The sequence below is a fragment of the Gossypium hirsutum genome, chromosome A07 (genome assembly GCF_007990345.1).
Source record: "Gossypium hirsutum isolate 1008001.06 chromosome A07, Gossypium_hirsutum_v2.1, whole genome shotgun sequence".
Taxonomy (NCBI): domain Eukaryota; kingdom Viridiplantae; phylum Streptophyta; class Magnoliopsida; order Malvales; family Malvaceae; genus Gossypium; species Gossypium hirsutum.
This window is the reverse complement of record NC_053430.1, coordinates 29879801-29899831: the sequence shown is the minus strand read 5'-3', so window position 1 is coordinate 29899831 and position 20031 is coordinate 29879801. Positions and strand designations below refer to the sequence as shown.

Here is a 20031-nt window from a genome sequence, read left to right as displayed (position 1 = left end):
AAAAATCATTTCCATTTCTGTTGTTGGATGAGCAGTAGACCAATCAGATCAGTCGGCCGAGGATTCTAATTGAAAAGAACCAACTTCTTTTTATTCCCACCTGTGCTCAAATTTTGATAGCCTGTACATCAACTGCAATGAATTTCTTATTGCACGTTGATAACATGGAACTCTGACTATCTGACTTAATGTTTTTCTATAATCGGATTTGACACAAACAAGGGGTCGATAGAGGGGATTCTGGCGAAACCTTAGGTGGAAAAAAAAATTAACCTTATAAATTACACCATTATATTCCTATTTGACTTTTGTCTGCCCTTAATGTGCAGTATCAATTGCAATTGGTTGGATGCTTTTCTTTCTCAGTGGATTATGGTTTGGGGCATTTGTGCATGAACCAAAACTAGTATATAAATCTATCCTGCTAGACGTTTTATATCATCATTTCTTGTGCATTTAGATTTAAGCCTTTGATCTTTCAAACCAGTCTGCATTATGTCAAACCAACCCGCACCAACTCGACCTTGGTTTCGATTGACATCCATATCAAGGTCACCACCCCAAGAACCCGCTCCAGCTCCGCCACGACCAGCCACTCTTGGACCTGCATTCAGGCCTCCACCAACTCTAGCTACTCAACCAAATGCCGCTGCTTCACCACCAGCAGCTGGTGGTGTTTCTTCGGTTACAACATCCCCTGTTGGTAGAGCTTCTCAACCTTCTTCCCCTGCCGATAAAAAACCTACAACTTCCACAATGGCTCCTGCTACTGTCAAGACTTCTTCAGTGCCAGGTTCCCCAGTGAAGACTGTGTCAACTACTTCTCCAGCCAAGCCAACCACCACGGAAATTTCTCCTGCCAAGAATGCCCCAACTACAACACCAGTTACAAGTTCCCTAACCCAAAAATCTGCCTCCCCTGTGACTACCACGTCTCGAATGCCTAGCCCCAAAGCATCAACAACAACTGCAGTCAAACCTGCAATACAAAATCAAATTCAATCACCGAAGACCAAACTGCCAACTGCTCGACCAACTTCTCCTTTAACTCTCCCACTTTCCCAGATGAAAGCTCAAGCAGAGCGTGAAAACAAGATCCCTGCTGAGGCCGACCAAAAGACCGTGCTCATTCAAAAGATGATTGACAAGCCAAAGGGATGGCTATTTGGTGACACTCGTAAGCCTAGCATTCCGCTGAATGGACACAAAGAACCATTCAAGGAAGGTGAGACAAAGGAGAAAGGTCGTGGGAATAAGTATTCTTCTGATTCTGAAGATGCTGGCATGAGGATCATAACAATTACTGGTGATAATAAAGGTGCTTTCATGAAGATATTCCAATCACCCCATAAAAATGTGTTTCAGGGCCAAAAGAAGGTCAATTCTTCTAGCGGCAGCGGTGAGGCAGCTGATGGCAAGATGAAGGCAAAAAGAAACTTATCAAAGACAATGCCTACGAATGCATTCATTAACAGCAATGTGCAAGGGATTAATAACTCAATTGTCTACAATTCTTCATGCACTCAGCATGACCCTGGTGTGCACCTTGCTCTCAACACTAAACCAACCCCTGGCGGATTCCATGTCAAGGAACACACCAATGGCTACAACAGCTAGAGAGAAAGCAAAACATCAAATTAAAGGGGTTTCAAGTAGTTTTGTTTGTTTGAATTAATTTAGATTACAACATTTAAAATGTTTTTGAAAACAAATTATACTATGTGTGAGTTGTTTGAGTGAGGAAAGGGTAGATGGGTTCGGGTTCTTCGATACCACTCTTCTAGGTGTCTAATTGAAGACAATCCAAGTCCAGGTCCTTTAGAGTTTAGAATTACGGGAATATAAATATGCTAAATTTGGAGTGTGATAATAATGGCGGATAAAACCATTGTGTTTGCAATTGGCCTTGACATATCCTTCAAAATTTCTTTGGCATGCAATTTTATACGCTGTTAGACTCATGTTTCCCTTGCTCCCTATTTTATACCATAATGTGATTAAGACGATGACAAATTAAACAACTTTTACCTTTCATTACACTTGGTATTAGGCAGGGGGCGGACCTCCTTAAAATCAATTTTTTTTCATTTAACCCTTTATAATTTATAAATTTTTAAATTAGTAATAAAAAAATTACACTTTAACCCCTTAAAAATGATAAAATTTTGATTTAATTATTTAAAAATTATAAAAATATAGACTATTAAAATAGTGAAATTGTATTTACAATTATATAAATATATAATTTAATTGTCTCCTACAATTTTTTCCAACTTCACCCTTACCCCTCTAAGTCATATTTCTGGATTCGCCACTAGTATTAGGGATTGCAAGGGGTGGGACAAGTCAGATTTTTTTTCCTGCCCCTACCCCAACCCCGACCCCGACCCTGACCCAAAATTTCATACCCGACATTAAAAATAATAAACCCACTCCGACCCATAACCTTGAAATTTTATAAAAAATCTAACCCCGATTCGATTTGATCCGATCCAAACTTATTTCATTTTATTGCATCAAACAAAATTTTTAATTATAAAAGAAATTAAATCAATTAGTTTAAAGTCAATTTCCAATATATAATTAAATCAAGCTGATAGAATATATATATATATTTTATAATTACAAGTATGTGTATAACGAGGCAAACCTCATACATTAACTTATTGAATTATAACAGAAACCCAGTATTTAAACTTTAAGTCATGGCCTAAAAGCTTTCCCCTTAAAATTATTGAAAGATTAAATTGTAATTAAAAAATTAAAATAAAGGTAGTTTTGTAAATATTTTAAAGTAAGTGGGGTAAATTTATCTTAAACCCGATCCAACTCTAGTTTTTAAAATTAATTTTACCCAAGAAGCTCCAGAGTTTATAAAATCAGATCGGGTAGAAATATGAGATTCGATGGGAATTTCTCCTAAAGATAAAAAGGTAAAGTGGATGAAACTTCTCACATCACAAATCTTAATAAAGTATTCCCGAAATTTCCTCTTTAGAGTTGTATCTTAAATAAGTCAATCCAAGGCGAAATCGAGTGTGTTCTCCATTGCTTTTGGGATGAATTTTTTTTAAAAAAAGTATTTTTCTCTTAAAAGTAATAAAGAACACATATCATTGGGGCAACTTTTTTAACTTTTGAGATGAGCTTTTTTAGAGATGAAAAAGCAGTAAATTTTAGCTTTTTCAGCCCAAAAGTACTTTTAACTGTTATTTTACTTTTTTAACCTTACTTTTTGACTTAAAATGTGTTTGATGCTATTATTTTGTGTTATCTTTCTTGGTTATTTAATATGAGTTTTACAAATGTGTTAAAAGAATTAATTAAAAATAAAAAATATTTTTTAAAATAATACAATTGTGTCAATATCTAATTACAAATATTTAATTATTATATTTAAATATTTAAATATAGTTTATATATTCTAATTAAATTTAATAAATAATTAATATTAATTACTTAGAAATATTTAAAATTAATATTATATATTAAAATATTAACAATAAATTATAATAAATTATTTTTTTTATATTTTTACTAAAATATCATAATATTAACTAATTTGAACATTATTTAAATACATATTTGTTACTTTATAATATCATGTCTAAAATGAACATTTTACTTTTTTAAAAGTACTTTTTGACAGCAATATCAAACACTTAAATTTTTTCAAAGCACTTCTCAAAAGTACTTTTCCACAGCACTTCTCAAAAGCAATTAAGAACTGGCCCTTCATCTAATTTCAGATGTAGTTTCGGTTTGGCCCTTCACTCTCAACCTACAAAATTCAAATGATAAGTTTTTTTTATTTAAATTTATTTGGTTAAAGTAAATTACTTAAATAAAACTATTTTTTACTTTTTATTTTAAAAAATAGTTTCTCAATATCACTTGATGTTTGACACTATTTTAATCAAAAAATTTAACCATCACTTTAATATTTCATTACCTTTAACATAATATTTAATAAAAAAAATATTATTAAATTCAAATAATAATAAAGGTATTGAATATTAAATAATAATAACAACTAAACATCTCGAATAATAATGAAAATCAAACTTTTTTTTAATGGAAACAAAACCCATTACATAATGCTAAAATATTAGTTTCCAGTAATTTTTTATATGTTATTTTGAATGAAAATAGCTTGCTAATACATATATGTATGGTGCTAAATATTAATTTTATTTGATATATAACTATAAAACTAATTAAGTGATAATTAATCTAAAATAATAAGTGGAATTTAATATGAATCCAAAGTCTGATTAAGTGATAATAACTATTACTTTTTTTGGTATAATTACAAGTGTCTTTATCCAGGTCAATTTACAAAAAAACGTCCATTTCCAAAATTATTTACGGAAATGGGCCAATATTTTTATTATTTACCGAAAAGGGCCGAATTCCCCGAAAGCGCATCCATGTCAGCGCAAAGTCAGGGACTGTATCAGCAAAACGCGTCCCTGGGGGAGCGTTTTTCCCATGTCAACACAAATCACTCTCGTGGACACGCTTTGCTGATGTGGCAAAAATGCCCCCTCAAGGATGTGTTTTAGCCCGTGTTTAAATTTTCAAAAAAAGTCATTTTTTTAAATATTATAAAATTAGACCAATTTTTTTTGAAAATTTACAAGAGTAAACCTTAAAAAATGCTCAAAATGATAACACCACTTTTTTTAAGGTGTCACCAATTAATATAAAAACAAAACTTACAAAGCAAATCTTTATATAGACTCAAAGTCTCGTTTCCTTTATTTTCTTAAGCACTGTTGATATGAGATATGTGTATATATAGACTCATGAATATATTTGAACAATGTGAGATTCTTTCCTCTTTTAACTAACAACATGAGATTAAAAGCTAAACTATATTTTATATTTTTTTTACTTAGAGTTTAAATTTTTTTTACAAAAAGTTAACATTTGTTATATTATAAATAAAAATTTTAAACTCTATAAGTAAAAAAATTATAAAATATAAAATGAGTATGGTAAAATATTTAAAAAATTACTAATAGTTGAGTAATCATTTTGTAAGTTTTTATAATTCTATAGCTAAAAAATCATTAATTAAGTGACTACTAATGTAATTTAATCTAGATATAAAAATATGAAAAATAATTATTATATTTTATGTATATTATATATTTCTATAAAAAAATTTTATTTAACATAATTATATACTATGTTTAAATAGATTATCTATCTAGTCAAAATACATCTAAAATAAATTTATCAGCATTCATTAGGTGATGAAAATTAAATTAAAATTAGAATTAAAAAAATTAATTAGTATAGTAAAATATTAAAAATAAGTAAATATTTAAAAAAAGATATATCAATTTTTAAAAATTACAAAAAAATACTATTTGAGTGTCAAATACTCACCATTTATTTATTACTCAAACATTCATAATATAAAATAAAATTAAAATTAAAAAATTAAAAGTATAACTTGTAAATTTAAATAATGGAAAATTATTTTAAAAATTAGAATTGCATTGATATTAACTTCAAATATTTAAAGTTGGATAGAAGGTTATTGCATGTACAAGTTTCATATGTGCAATTTATTCTCTTTTTCTAATAGTTCTTTTGTATATGTTAACAATTCTAAAATGCATCAAGATTAAATATCTCAAAAGATAATTTTATAATATGAGGAAATGTTAACAAAATATAAAAAAAAATAGAAATTGTTTTGCAAAAAAATTATAAAATATAGTGTAGCATTTAGTCTCATGTTGTTAGTTAAAAGAGGAAGGAATCTCATATTGTTTAGGAACAAGTTGTAAACTTATTCATGAGTCTATATATACACATATCTCATATCCCACATTGCTTAAGAAAACAAGAGAAATGAGACTTTAGGTCTATATAAAGATTTGCTTTGTAAGTTTTATTTTCATATTAATTGGTGAAACTTTAAAGAAATGGTGTTGTTACTTTGGGCCTTTTTTAATGTTTATTCTTGTAAATTTTTAAAAAAAATTGGTCTACTTTCATAATATTTTAAAAAATAATCTTTTTTAAAAATTTAAATACGGGCTAAAATGCATCATTGGGGAGCGTTTTTGCCACATCAGCAAAGTGCGTCTATAAGGGCGCAATTTGTGCTAACATAGCAAAAATGCTCCCTAGGAACGCATTTTGCTGGTATATCCTCTAAAATCACGCTGATGTGGACGCGCTTTCGGGAAATTTAGACCTTTTCAGTAAATAATAAAAAAATTAGCCTATTTTTGTAAATAATTTTGGAAATGGGCTTTTTTACTAAATTAACCCTTTATCCATTTTGTGGTTTGAGAGTGTCTTGTTAGGGCCGAATGTAGTATTTAAGTAAAACTCTCCCAACCAAGACGACTTCAAGATTTGAACTTGATTATAACCAAGTCCACTTCCTCTTCTTCCAACCAATTGTTGATACAATAACTATTACATTGATAATTAAACATATTAATTATAATTATAATCATTTTGTATTAATAATGCATTACTAATGTAATTTTATATTCAAGATTTGATAAAAAATATTACTATTATAATTATAAATATATTAATTATATTATTGATTTTATAGATTTAAAAATATGGGAAACATAGATAATACAAAATACTAATTACTAATTAATCGGTTTTCTTCATCTTAGTTTTTTAAATAAATATGAGCCATACTGTAAATACCAAAATTTGACTGGGTCTTAATAAGTAAAAGCCCAAAATAATGTAAAAATTACAAAATAATACGACCCAATTGCCCAGGCCCAAATTAACTAATCAGACCCAACCAAAACCTAGCTCAACTATCCAAACCCCAAACAAACCTTAACCCTAAATGCCTTTGCGCCGCAAGTCAGCCTCCAGGCGCCGCACGTTGTGAGGCCCTCCACGTCGTGCGCTACTCCACCACGCCACGTCCGCACCACGCCTCTGTGATCTTCGCTCCACACCTACAAGCACGCAGCAAACAGTTATAATTTAGGCTATATAAAGCCATTCTCAATAGTGTAAAAAGGGATTTTTTTTTATGATCAATATAAAAAAAGAGAGAATTCAAAAAATATAGTAAAGGCAGATAAGCAAACAGATTCAAAGGTGTTCCATTTTGTTCTTCTTTTTTTATATTTTTTACGGTTTTTTATACATATTTATAGTAATAAACAAAAATAAAAAAAAAAGATTTTTACATGTTTTTTATAGCAAAAAAAAAGAAAATTTTAATTTTTCTGGCCGCCGTGGACGGCGGCGCCGTCGCCGGTGACTGGCGGCACTTGACTGAAGCCATGGTCGGAGAGGAGAGGGGCTTCAGAGAATTTGAGAGAGGTTTTTTTTTGTGTGTGAATTGGGAAAGAATGGAAATTTTAAAAGAAATCTTGACTTATATAGGCCCCAAAATGACGTCGTTTTGGGATTGGCCTTAAGCCCAAAATGATGTCATTTTGCCCCTGACCCGTTCGACTAGATCCGTTCCAGCCTAAGATCCGCGTGTTTTTAATTAGAAGGGCTAATTTCGCATTTAGCCCTTCTGCTTTTATATAGCTTTGCAATTAAAATTTTCTTTATTTCTGATTTGACCCTATGATTTATCTCGATTGCATTTTGGTCCATTTTTAAACGAAACCATTTTGGAGGGCAGGATTATTGCCCTTTTGATCCCTTCTTGTTATTCGCGCGTTCAATGTGGCTTTTTTCCTCTCTTTTATTTTTGATTTGGCCCCAAAACTTCTATTTTCAATTCAATTTAGTCACTTTTCGATTATTTTGGCTATTTTATTGTTAAATTAATTAATTTGAGTTTTGTATTTACTATTATATTATTTATTATTAGTATTATTATTTTCATTATAACTGTAATTATTATTAATATATTGTGATTACTATTTTTTCTATATCAGTACTATCATTATTAACCTTTTATTTTTATTTTTATTTTTATTTTTAGCATATTATTAAGTTTATTAATATATTATTATTATTATCTTCTATTTTGTTGTTGTTATTATTATTTTTATCGTTACTATTATATTTATGATTATTGTTAGCATTATTTTATTATTACTATTATTATATTATTAAATTAATTAATTCTGTATTATTTTCATTACCTTATATATTTTCTTTTTATATTTACTACGATTATTATTACTATTATTATTTTATTATTATTACCTACATACTATCATCATCCTTATATATTATTATTTTCTATTTTTATCATTAATATCATTATTAAAGTATTATTTTTTTTATTTTTATTAATATATATTTTTTCATTATTAATATTGTCATTATTTTAAACCTTTTACTTACTATTTTCTTATTTCATTCATTCATTTGTTCACTCGCAAATTTTCTAAATTAAACTTTTATTAATATTCATTTATCCATCCACAGATTATTCCTTTTTAGCTCGTGTTATTTTATTTGTTTTTTTCATATCCCATATTTTTGCCCTTGTTATTGTTATTTTATATTGTCATGTTTATTACCCTATTATGCATATTGGCATTGTAATTTATTTCACATTTTATTTCAAAATCACGTTACATTTTTTACTCGAACTCGTAAAAAATAGATTTTTCAAATAAAGGCAATATTCCATATTTAGAAATTCGAGAAACCGTGCCCTAACGTACTGGGTTTCGATTTTTTCGTTTAGTCCAAATAACCGAATATCCTTTTAAATTTAAAATACATGAGTTTTAAATAAAATAAAAGGCAAGCTTATATTCGAGGGTTGAGGTGTTGTGTCCTAACGTACTGGATATGACATCTTACCTTGATGTGAGACTATCTTTGACATGCATTCTAATTTATCTAAGCGATTTTTAAGGAAAAATATTATTACTAACTAGGGTCGTATTTAAAGCTCTTTTAAAATTTTCAATTTTCGACATTAAGGCATAAGCTAATTAACTAGGTACCAATTTTGGGCGTATCGAGGGTGCTAATAATTCTTCGTACGTAACCGACTTCCGAACCCATTTTCTGAATTTCGTAGACCAAAACTGTTGTTTTAATAAAGAAAACTGTTTGTTAAAAATAACCACTTTTTCGAGGTGACCCGATCACACTTCAACAAAAAAAATGATTGGTGGCGACTACCAATTTGTGTTTTCAAAAGTCGATCCCTGTTTTTTCAAAAAAAAGGTTTCGACAGCTTGACGACTCCGCTGGGGACCAATAAGAGAGTCAAGCCGTAAAATTGATTATTTTTTGTCCTTTTGTCGAAAACTGAAAATTTGATTTGAAAAATCATGGTTCTTTTGTCACATTTTTTTTTGTGTTATGTCATATGTTTGTTGTGATTTGAGTCTCGTAAGATATTCCTGCATCATACTGCATGACCGTCGTGGTCACACCTTTTAAGTGGGAGTGAGAAACTATGCCTTCGTGAGGTTTTCACCTCCGTATGGGCTAGTGAACTACTTCCGGGATATATCCGTACCTATGTCTTCGTGAGGTTTTCACCTCCACATGGCCATAGGGAACTGTATTCCCCTAAACTGAACTCGATCCACATGAGCCTATAATGGGTGAGGATTGAGAAATCTGCTGGTTCAGGTACCCTTTCTTTAGAACCGAGCCACATATAGTGAACCCTAAGAGCTCGCCCTAGATAAAGCTATACTAAACCCTAGCGGTTACTCAGATAGGTGTTTGACTATTTTCTATTTGCTTTGAATTTTATTATTTGATACTGACTAGTTGTGTTTTGTTGTGGCTATGATTGCATGTCATTTCATATTTAAGAGAGGTGTCGATTCCTGTTCAGTTACTAAATTAGAAAGCTTGTCATGAAGAACGAATTTCTTGATAAAGTGGAGGATAATATAGTTGTCCGTATATGGTCAGAGAAGATGCAACTTGAAAAAGGGGATAGCTTAGCTGAAGGATATACGTTAGAGTTGCGGGACTTCACCCGTATCAGTGTGACACAAAATGAGTTCCAGGAATTGAGAGATATATGGGTCCATTGGGATGATAAGACTAAGCAACTGTTCTATCATAATTATGGCGACCTACCCTACCTGCTCGACATCAAGGTGGACAAGCACTTGTTTCGGGCTATGGCTCAGTTTTGGAACCCTGCATATAGTTGTTTCACTTTCGAGAAGGTGGATTTGGTGCCTACTGTGGAGAAGTATACAACTCTGCTTCATTGTCTAAAAGTTCAAGTCGACAAAACTTATTCTAGGGCCACTAATGTCTCAACTTTTGTAAAGAAATTAATGAGTATCACTAGGATGAGTGAACAGTGGGTTACAACCCGAATTCAGCAAAAAAGTGATGGTAAATGCATTCCTTGGGTGAGTTTAAGGGACCTGATTGTAGCACATCCAGATATAAAGAATAAAGTTGGCGTATTCGCCTTGAGTATTTATGGTTTGGTAATTTTCCCTAAAGCTTTAAGGCATATAGATGAAGTAGTTGCCGACCTATTTGATCGACTTGACAAACGGGTCACACCGATACCGGTAATTCTAGTCGAGACGTTTCAGATCTTTGAGTGCATGTTGGAGGGCAGGTGAAGGTAGATTCATTGGATACGTGTAATTATTGTTGGTTTGGTCCCATGGTCATTTATGGAAGGTCAACAAAGATTCTTACCGAATATTCTCTGAAGATTATTCCCCATTAAAAGAAGTAGCAGCTACGCCAATGATGGACGACATATCAAAGGAAAGATGGATGACGGTTCTTCAAAATCTCCAAAAGGAAGATGTTGAGTGGAGATCCCCTTGGATGATTCCCGACGAGATCCTCTATCGGTGTGGGAGTTTTGACTGGGTACCTCTGCCTGGAATTTAGGGGGCTGTTGGATATGCCCCTTTGCTTGTATTAATACAATACAGATCAAGACAGTTTATACTGATGACACATGGGCTAGCTCAGTGTGAGTTTTCGTATGGGGGGACAATTATAAGAAGAAGGTTCGAGAGATTTCAGATGCTTGGAAACAAACACACCGGATGAAGAGATTGGCTGTAGGTTTAATGACGACTCCTGAATACAATGGGTGGTTGAGTAAAAAGATTAATGATAATATCCCCGCGCCAAGTCAAGAAGGCACTCGACTGATGGAAGAATACCTACGAATAGTCCCCTCCGAGCTAAAAATCATAAAACAGGACTTCAAAGAGAGAAATTCAAAGTTAGAAAAGAAGATAGAACAATTAGAGGAGGAAAAGATGCATTTGAGGTTAGAGGCTGATGTTCAGAAACTCGAGGTCAAAAAATTAAGAAAGGAAAAGAGAAACGCTGAGGAAGATTTGGACAACTTAAAAACCGATTACAAGAAGTTGCGTATGTTGATAAGAACTGCCGAAATGGGAAAAACGTCAGAGAAGTGGCGACAAGAAATCTAAGAAGAAAAGGCTAGAGCTAATCAATGGGAGAAGAGGTTCCATGATACTCGAGCACGAGAAAACGCTTTAAAAATGAGCTTGGTAGAGAGCCAAAATGAGAAGGAGATATTAATAGCTCGGGTAGCGGAGTTAGAAAATGCACTATATCAGCATCATAGTCGTAACTCCGACATCGAATTAAGGGCTAGCTTGAGTAGGATCGAAGATTTGAAAGGAAAGGTAGAAGAACTCGAGACTGCGCTACAGAATTGTAAACTTCGAATTGAATTCTTTGAGTCGAATAATGAGCAGTGGAAGAAGCAGCTTCATCGATCGTAAGATCAGGTTAGGGATAGGGATTACATTATGCGTGAGGCTGTGGCTTAGATACGAGTGGTGGCTAATCATTTACAGACTTTAGCAGTTCAGGCTAACGTGCTAAATGTGACATTCAAGTTAGAGTTAGACAGGGGTCGAGAGTTGGCTTGGCTTCTTAAGAGAGTTAAAACTTTAAGCATCAAGGCAAAGCCGTATATATAATTTATTTTATGTGAAAGATTTTTTTCTCTAATAAAGTTATTCTAAATGGAATTGGATCAGAACCGATGTCTTTTTAGTTTTGCATTCATCTCATGCATTTGCATTACATCACATCATGTGCATTAAATTTTACAAAAGAATCCTAATTAATTAGAAATTGTATTTTAGTTACCCTGGAACATCACTACTACACACGGAGAAAAACCAAGGCTATGGATCAAAGGTTGGAAAAATTAGAACAAATACAGAAGGAGATGCAGGATCAACTGCAAGTACAGATGCAAGAATAGTTGGCTAAAATCCAACAGGATATGAGGGATCAGATGCTGGAATTTCAAAGGAATATGATGAACCAATTGACCCAGTTACTGATTAGAGGGCTGGAAAAAGGGAAGAGTCCCATGATCAATGTAATAGGCAAATTTTGGCCTGGGCCCCAAAAAAAATAATAACCGAAGCCAAAGGATGCAATCGGTCGGAAACAAGTTAAAAAAGGCCAAATTGAAAGACAATCATTAAATTGTGGTCAAATCAAAAAGAAGGAGAAAGTCAAGGAGTTATCAAAATTTGTTAACTTGGTAAAAGGCTAAAAATAGGAAGATATGATTTTTATTTTATTTTATTTTATTATTAAATTATTTAGGGTATTTTTAGTAAACCCCATGTATATAAATAGGGGTATTTTGTTCTTTGAAAAGGGACCAATGACTTTTGGAGGACTTTTGGTATTCCTACTTCAATTTGGAACTAGATTATTCTCTCTTTTCCTATTTCCATTGGAATTGAATTATTTTCTTTTCTCTTTCAATTACGTGAGAATTTTTTCCATTTCATTTCAATTTCTTTGTTTTTTTCTAAATTCGTCTGATTGCTTTTAGTCCTTCTATTTTTTATTTGTTTTGCAATTAAGTTTTCCTTATTCTTAATTTTGGCCTTAAAATTTGTTTTGACTACATTTTGGTCTTCCTTGAAGTTGTGTGTTTTGGAGGGTGGGGATTATTTTCCTTTTGGTCCCTCCTTGTTATTCGCACATTTAAATTGGTCCATTTTCTTTTATTTATTTCTGATTTGCCCTAAAATTTTTCTTTAAGGTTCGATTTAATCTTTTTTTATTTTTGCTATTTTATTATCAAATTAACTAATTTAATATATTATTGCTATTATTTTTATGTTTCTATTTATATTTATTTTGTTATTCTAATACTATTATTATTTGTCTAATTTTTATTTATCTATTTATATTTCTACTTATTATATTTTTATTTCTATTTATATACTAATATTATTTTCATTATTATTTTTCTTATATATGTTTCACTTTTGTTATTAACATTCTATTTATTTATCTATTTTTTTTACTTTTTTTTTGTTATTATCTATTTTAACTTTTTATATAACGCTCATTTCAAATTTTTATGCATTATTTACTTTAATATTTTCATATATTATATATTTCAAACTTTTTTTACACATTATATATTTTGAATTGTTTATATATTATTTTTAAAAAGTTTTATATATTATTTTATCTTGAATGGATACCAATTTTTTTTAAATTATTTTATATACTTTAGATTGCTTTTATAATCATCATCATTTTAAAAAACCTCTCAAAATAAGGAAATATTTCGTGTTTGGAAATTCAAGAAATCGTGCCCTACCGTGCTGGGTTTCGATTTTTCATTCAACCGAATAATTGAATATCCTTTTGAAATTTCGTTCATGTTTTCTTAAATTAAAATGATGCAATATTTTGATCGTGCCCAATCGTGCTGGGTTTCGACTTATCGTTTGACCAAATAGCCAAATATCCTTTTGAAATTTCAAATGCATGAGTTTTGGAAATTATAAGATGATCCTGTATCGAGGGTTTGAAATGTTGTGTCCTATCGTGCTGGATATGATATTTTATTCCTTCTAAACGCGAGAATCTCAATATCCAATTCAAGTTATCCAAACGTTTTAAAGGAATTGTATTTTAAAATCTTTTTCAAATTTTCAACATTAGGACGTTAATTGATCAATACGATACCAATTTTGGGCGTTGCGAGAATGCTAATCCTTCCTCGCGCGTAACTAACTCCTGAATCCATTTTCTAGTTTTTCGTAGACCAAAAACATTGTTTTAATAAATAGAAATGCTTTATTAAAATGATCGATCACAAGGTGACCCAATCACACCTAAACAAAAAGGATTAGTGGCGACTCCATTTTTGTTTTAAAGTCGACCTCTGTTTTTCAAAATAAAAAAGGTTTTGACAGGTTGGCGACTGCACTGGGGATGAATAAGAGAGTCAAGCCATAAAATTGATTATTTTTTGTCTTTTTGTCAAAAAATTAAAAATTTGATTTAAAAAAAATCCTGCTTTTTTTGTCGCATTTGCTAGTGTTATGTTATATGTTTGTTGCGATTAGAAACACATAGGATATTCCTGTATCATGTTGTATGACCGTTGTGGTCACACCTTTTAAGTGGGAGTGAGAAACTATTTCTTTTGTGAGGTATTCACCTCCGTGCAGGATAGTGGATCGCTTTCGGGATACATCCATACCTATGTCTTCGTGAGGTTTTCACCTCCGTGCAACCATAGGGAAATGTATTCCTCTGAATTAAACTAGGTCCACATGAGCCTATAATAGGTGAAGATCGATGAATCTGCTAGTTTAGGTACCCTTTCTCTAAAACTAAGCCACATATAGTGAACCTTGAGGGTCCACCTTAGGTAGAACCGTGCCCAAATTTAGTGGTCACCCAAATAGGTACTTTATTTGTTATTTATTTCTTCTATACTAACGAGTTTTGTTTTTGTTTTGTCTATGAATGCATTGCATTACATCATCATAGAAATGAGGTGTGGATTCATATTTGATTACTAAATAGAATAGTTTGTCATAAGAAAGCAAATTTCTTGATAAAGTGGATTTTAATACGGTTGTCTGAATATGGTCCAAGTAAACACAACGAAAAAAGGCTGATAGTTCACAGAGGAAAACAAGACTTTGCCGAGGATTTAAGCTGATAAAGATTGTTTGGGATCCGTCGCGTCCCAAATTTCTTAAAGGAGCTAACCAACATCGTGAGGATAAGTGAGTGATAAATCGTGGCCCGGATCAAGAAAAAGGAAATCGGGATTTGACTTTTACAAAGAAAGGAAATCGGTCTCTTCTCTTGGAACATGAGGGCAAGGCCGCACATGTAATCCGTTTTATGCAAAGGAATTTGTTTTCTAAAAAAAGTTGTTCCAATAGAATTGAATTCAAAATCAACGCCTTTCTTTCTTTTGCATTCATTCCATGCATTTGCATTGCATTGCATTGCATTATTGTATCATGTGCATTAAATTTCACAAAAAAACCCTAATTAACTAGTAATTGTGTTATAGTTACCCTGGAACATCACTACTACACATGAAGAAAAACTAAGGTTATGGGTCAAAGGCTGGAAAAATTGGAGCAAATGTAGAAAGAGATGCAAGAACAGATGCAAGCGCAAATGCAAGAGCAATTAGCCAAGATCCAGCAAGATATGAAGGATCAAGTGCTGGAATCTCAAAAGAATATGATGAGCCAATTGACTCAGTTACTAGTTGGAAGGCCGGAAAAAGAGAAGAGTCCTGTGACCAATATTGAGGACGACAGTGAGATCCTTACTTACCCTCCAGGTTTTACCCCAATAGATACCCCAGTACCACCGCAAAGGGTGTCTTTCAGGATTAAACCCCAATATCAGACAGGTACTTCGGCACCAATAAATGTCCCGATGGGCCCGTGTTCTAACCCCAAAAACAATCAGGCAAATCCTGCAGTCCTTGACTTCGATGAGGTAGCGGAAGCAGAAAAGGCAAGAGCGAAATTTCCAAAGCAATTGAAAGACCGATATAAATGGTTGGAGAAGAAATTCAAGGCATTGGAAAGCGCTGATTATTATTGCGAAATGGATGTTAAGAAGTTGAGCTTGTTTTCAGATTTGGTACTCCCTCCGAAGTTCAAAGTGTCAGAATTTGAAAATTACAATGGAACCAGCTGCCCTGAGGCTCTTATTACAATATTTTGTCGGAGGATGATTGGTCATGTTAATAACGATCAGTTTTTGATTCACTGTTTTCAGGATAGTTTGGCTGGGGCTGCGGCCAAATGGTACAATCAGCTGAGTCGTACCCAAGTTAAATCATGGAAAGATTTAGTACAGGCCTTCATGAAGTAATATGGCCATATGATCGACATAGCGCCTGATAAGATCACATTACAAAACATGGAGAAGAAGTTGAATGAAAGTTTCAGGCAGTATACCCAGAGGTGGAGAGAAGTAGCTACGTAAGTTCAACCGCCGCTGTTGGAAAAAGAAACAACCATGCTTTTTATTAATACTTTGAAGGCACATTTTATTAATCACATGCTAGGAAGTGCAACTAGGAGTTTCGTGGACATAGTGATGTCTGGTGAGATGATAGAAAATACGATAAGGTGCGGAAAGATAGAGGCTTGGGAAAATACCAGGAGGTCGGCCCCGAAGAAGAGAGAAGATGAAGTCAGCAAAGTAAGCCTGAGTTATGCAAAATCAGTCACAGTAAACCAACCGAAGGCAGTGGCCACGGGTCAGCAAGCTTCACCAAGACAGGTGCCCAATACAAAACAAAGCATAGAGAAGCTCCGGTTTACTCCTATTCCAATAACATATCGGGAGCTGTACAAAAGTTTATTTGATACGCACATTGTATCCCCTGTCTACTTAAAGCCATTAAAACCCCCATATCCCAAATGGTACAACACTGGTACTCAATGTGAATACCATGCAGGAACAGTGGGACACTCAGTAAAGAATTGCCTTTATTTCAAAAGGCTAGTCGAAAGGTTCATCGACGTGGGCGTTGTGAAATTCGATGATGTACCTAACATAGGAAATCTGTTACCCAATCATACAGATAATGGGGTAAACGTGATAGTCGAGAATATGGGGAACGAATATCAAGAAATCTGAAGAAAGAATCAGGAAATAAAAGTTTCCAAATCCTTGCATACCTGGGAGTGTTTTGAACAATTGGATTGTGATAGAGATCCCTGTATTTTTAGAGCTAATCTAGAGTAATATTCAAAACACGCTTGTTGTTTTAAGCCTAGAGGCAATAAGAATCCTTTTGTGACATAGGCTTGTGTCCAGAATTTTTTATTTCAATAAAATGCATCCTGTTAAGCAAATATACTTTCATTTTTTCCATTTCATAGTATACAATTCTTTTGTTTTTTGGACTTTATTTTAAATATTTTTTTATTCTTCATTCATGGTCATATCATACAAATAATCATCATTAGAATCATTTATTCTTTGGAAATATGCCTTTGTACCTACAATAGGTCCCTAAAAATCAACGACATGAGCAACGTTGTAACTGACTCCCTTTTAGAGTAAGATATGTGTTTAAGCAGATCTCAAGACTTTGAAGATTACAAGAGATTGTAGCTTATATCCTGATTTGTTAAAAATGGTAGAACAGGATGAGAAACAGATCCTACACTACAAAGGGTCAGTGGACATTGAGAGCCTAGGAAAGAGGTGAAGGTCGAAACCTAGCTCACCACAAAGACAAAGCGAGACATCATTGGGTTATTCCCAATTTAAAGATGTTTTCTCATGATCACATCAAGATATGCCTAGGCTACTAAAACGTAAGGATACTATAGGGTGCTTGAAAGACACATGCTAATGGTTTTACGTTAGCCAGGTTAATCATAAGGTTCGGATACTGCTGATCCACAATGGAAGGGGATTGTATCAGTCGGGCTGTATTTAGGGAGACAAAATTCATGTGCCTCATTCATTCCTTCATAGACTTTCTCTATGTGGGGCATGGATGTTATCAGGTCATTTTCGACTAATATACATCGATTCATCTTGTCAGTCGTTGATTACTTCATGAGGTGGGTGAAGGCCACTTCATATGCCAATGTTACAAAGTCATCAAACCCCAAAAAAATAAAATAAAACAAAGGTCATAGTGAAAGGTGACCGAGACTTGTAAAGATTGGCATAAAGAAGTTACAATTTACCCTTTATGCTTATCGAACGTCGATCAGGACTCGTTGGGGTAACACATTGCTCATTGGTTTATGGGATAAAAATGGTATTGAAATCGAGAGTCCTTCTCTCCAAGCTTCGATTGAGTCAAGAATTGGATGAAACAGAAGGATCCAGTGAACTTAATTGAAGAGAAGAGTTTGAAAGTTACCTGTCATGGTCAAAACATACCAAAAATGAATGATGCGAGCTTATGACAGAAAGGTTCGTCCCAAAGAATTCCACAAAAGGGACCTGGCATTGAAGATTTCTATACAAAAGGACTTCAGAGGAATGGATCCCAAATTGGGAAGGACCTTATGTAGTAAAGAAAGCATTTCCTAGAGGAGCATTGATATTGACCGAGACGGATGGCAAGAACCTGCCCAGTCTAGGGAATTCAGATTTAGTCACAGTTAGCAGTTTAAAAAAAAGGAAAAAACACAAAAAAAGAAATGAAAAAGAAACAGGAGAGGCCAAGGCGAAAACCCGTAAAGGGCGCCTTGAGACCAAAGGGGATTTGAGTTGAAAACCGAAAAAGGGCGGCTCAAATTTGGATCAAAGTGGGGCATACAATGGTCTTGCTATGAAGAAGTATGCTACATCTAGGGGCATCGACAAAGTGCTCCGAATCCCCTAAACACAGGTTGAGCTCAAAGTGGTCCTCAAGAAGTTGGTACAGAGAACCTCAAGCTGCGATATCTAGGGCACCTAGTGTTCCATTTTACCCATTTTTAGAATTTGATATCTTTGATTATCTTATTCTTTTCAAGATACATCCCAATAAATTTCCATCTTAATTGCATTTTGCCATCCTTGGTTAACTTACTTGCTTCGAGCTATGTATCTGGTTCATTGTTATGATCATTTTCAAGCGTTTTGCATTGAAGTAATAATTAGTGGACTAATAATATTTTCATAAAAGGAGTTTCACATATTACTCTAGAAGTTTCTAAATAATACAGGAACCTAAAATGTGACTATTGTTTAAAAGTCACCAAGCTTAAGGGTTGGAAATATTTAATCCCAAATTGAAATTATCTCCTTAGGTTTTCTATCAAAGATATTGGTTGAGCAAAAAGGAAATTACATTGGTGTTATAATCCCGGCAAAGTACGAGCAATGGGATTATTCTCAAGAAAAGGAAAATGGTATTCTGTATTCATGAAGATATCAGGCATATACATCAATTCATTACACCAAGGGATTGGTGTAATAGATCAAATTGATTGAAGATGATGAGTTGCAGGAGGATGGATAGAAGAAATCAAATGACTATTCCCCTGAAGTTGTAGTGGGAAGTATAAACTTTATGTCCCAGAAGGTACAGTGGAAGAGACTTTGAAACTACAGCGGGGCAAGCTAGTTCAGCAAAATGGGTTGTTTCTATGGGTTTTCGTTGGAAATGCTAGTTGAGCAAGAAGGTAGCATAATACGACAGTAATAAAACTTCGATGGATAACGAGTGATGACACTTTAAGATTTTAAAAATCATTCAGTGATGACACTTTAAGATTTTAAAAATCATTCTCATGACATTTCTTCATTCATATAATAACACATCTAGTTAGGAGCATTTGATTCATTTTCATCATAGCATCATAATTATTTGACAAAAGCATCACATCTAGTTAGGAGTATTTGATTCATCCCGATCATAGCATCCTAATTATTTAGGCATAAGCATAAATACATGAATCTGATTTTACTGATCATGTTCCTTAGAGTACAGTGCAGTGGCATCGGTGAATTCACAAGCATTAACCCCCTAAGCAGTAGGGTAATAGGCCGAAAATTACAGATCTTATTTCCATGTATAGACTATGGAGTAGATCGAAAATGGCGAGTCTTATCACCATGTATTGGTTATGGAGCAGATTTTAGCCTTATCTCTCTGAGGTAGTAAGGGAGCAAGCTGAAGATACGAGCCTTAACCCCCTAAGCAGTAGGGTAACAGGCTAAAAATACAGATCTTATCCCTAAACAGTAGTGGAACAGATCGAAGACAGCGAGCCTTAACCCCCTAAGCAATAGGGTAACAAGCTAAAAATACAGATCTTATCCCTAAACAGTAGTGGAACA

At 33.2% G+C, this 20031-nt stretch overlaps 1 protein-coding gene across 1 annotated transcript; it reads left to right on the top strand.

Moving 5' to 3' along the window:
- The first annotated feature begins 495 nt into the window (after window positions 1-495).
- LOC107952979 (flocculation protein FLO11) lies at window positions 496-1617 on the top strand. The gene has a single exon (XM_016888194.2). The coding sequence runs from the start codon at window positions 496-498 to the stop codon at window positions 1615-1617; it is 1122 nt and encodes a 373-aa protein (XP_016743683.2).
- Window positions 1618-20031: the final 18414 nt, after the last annotated feature.

Bases quoted from the DNA above. Each gene is read 5' to 3' on its own strand.
- LOC107952979 (XM_016888194.2), top strand. From the start codon at position 496: ATGTCAAACCAACCCGCACCAACTCGACCTTGGTTTCGATTGACATCC.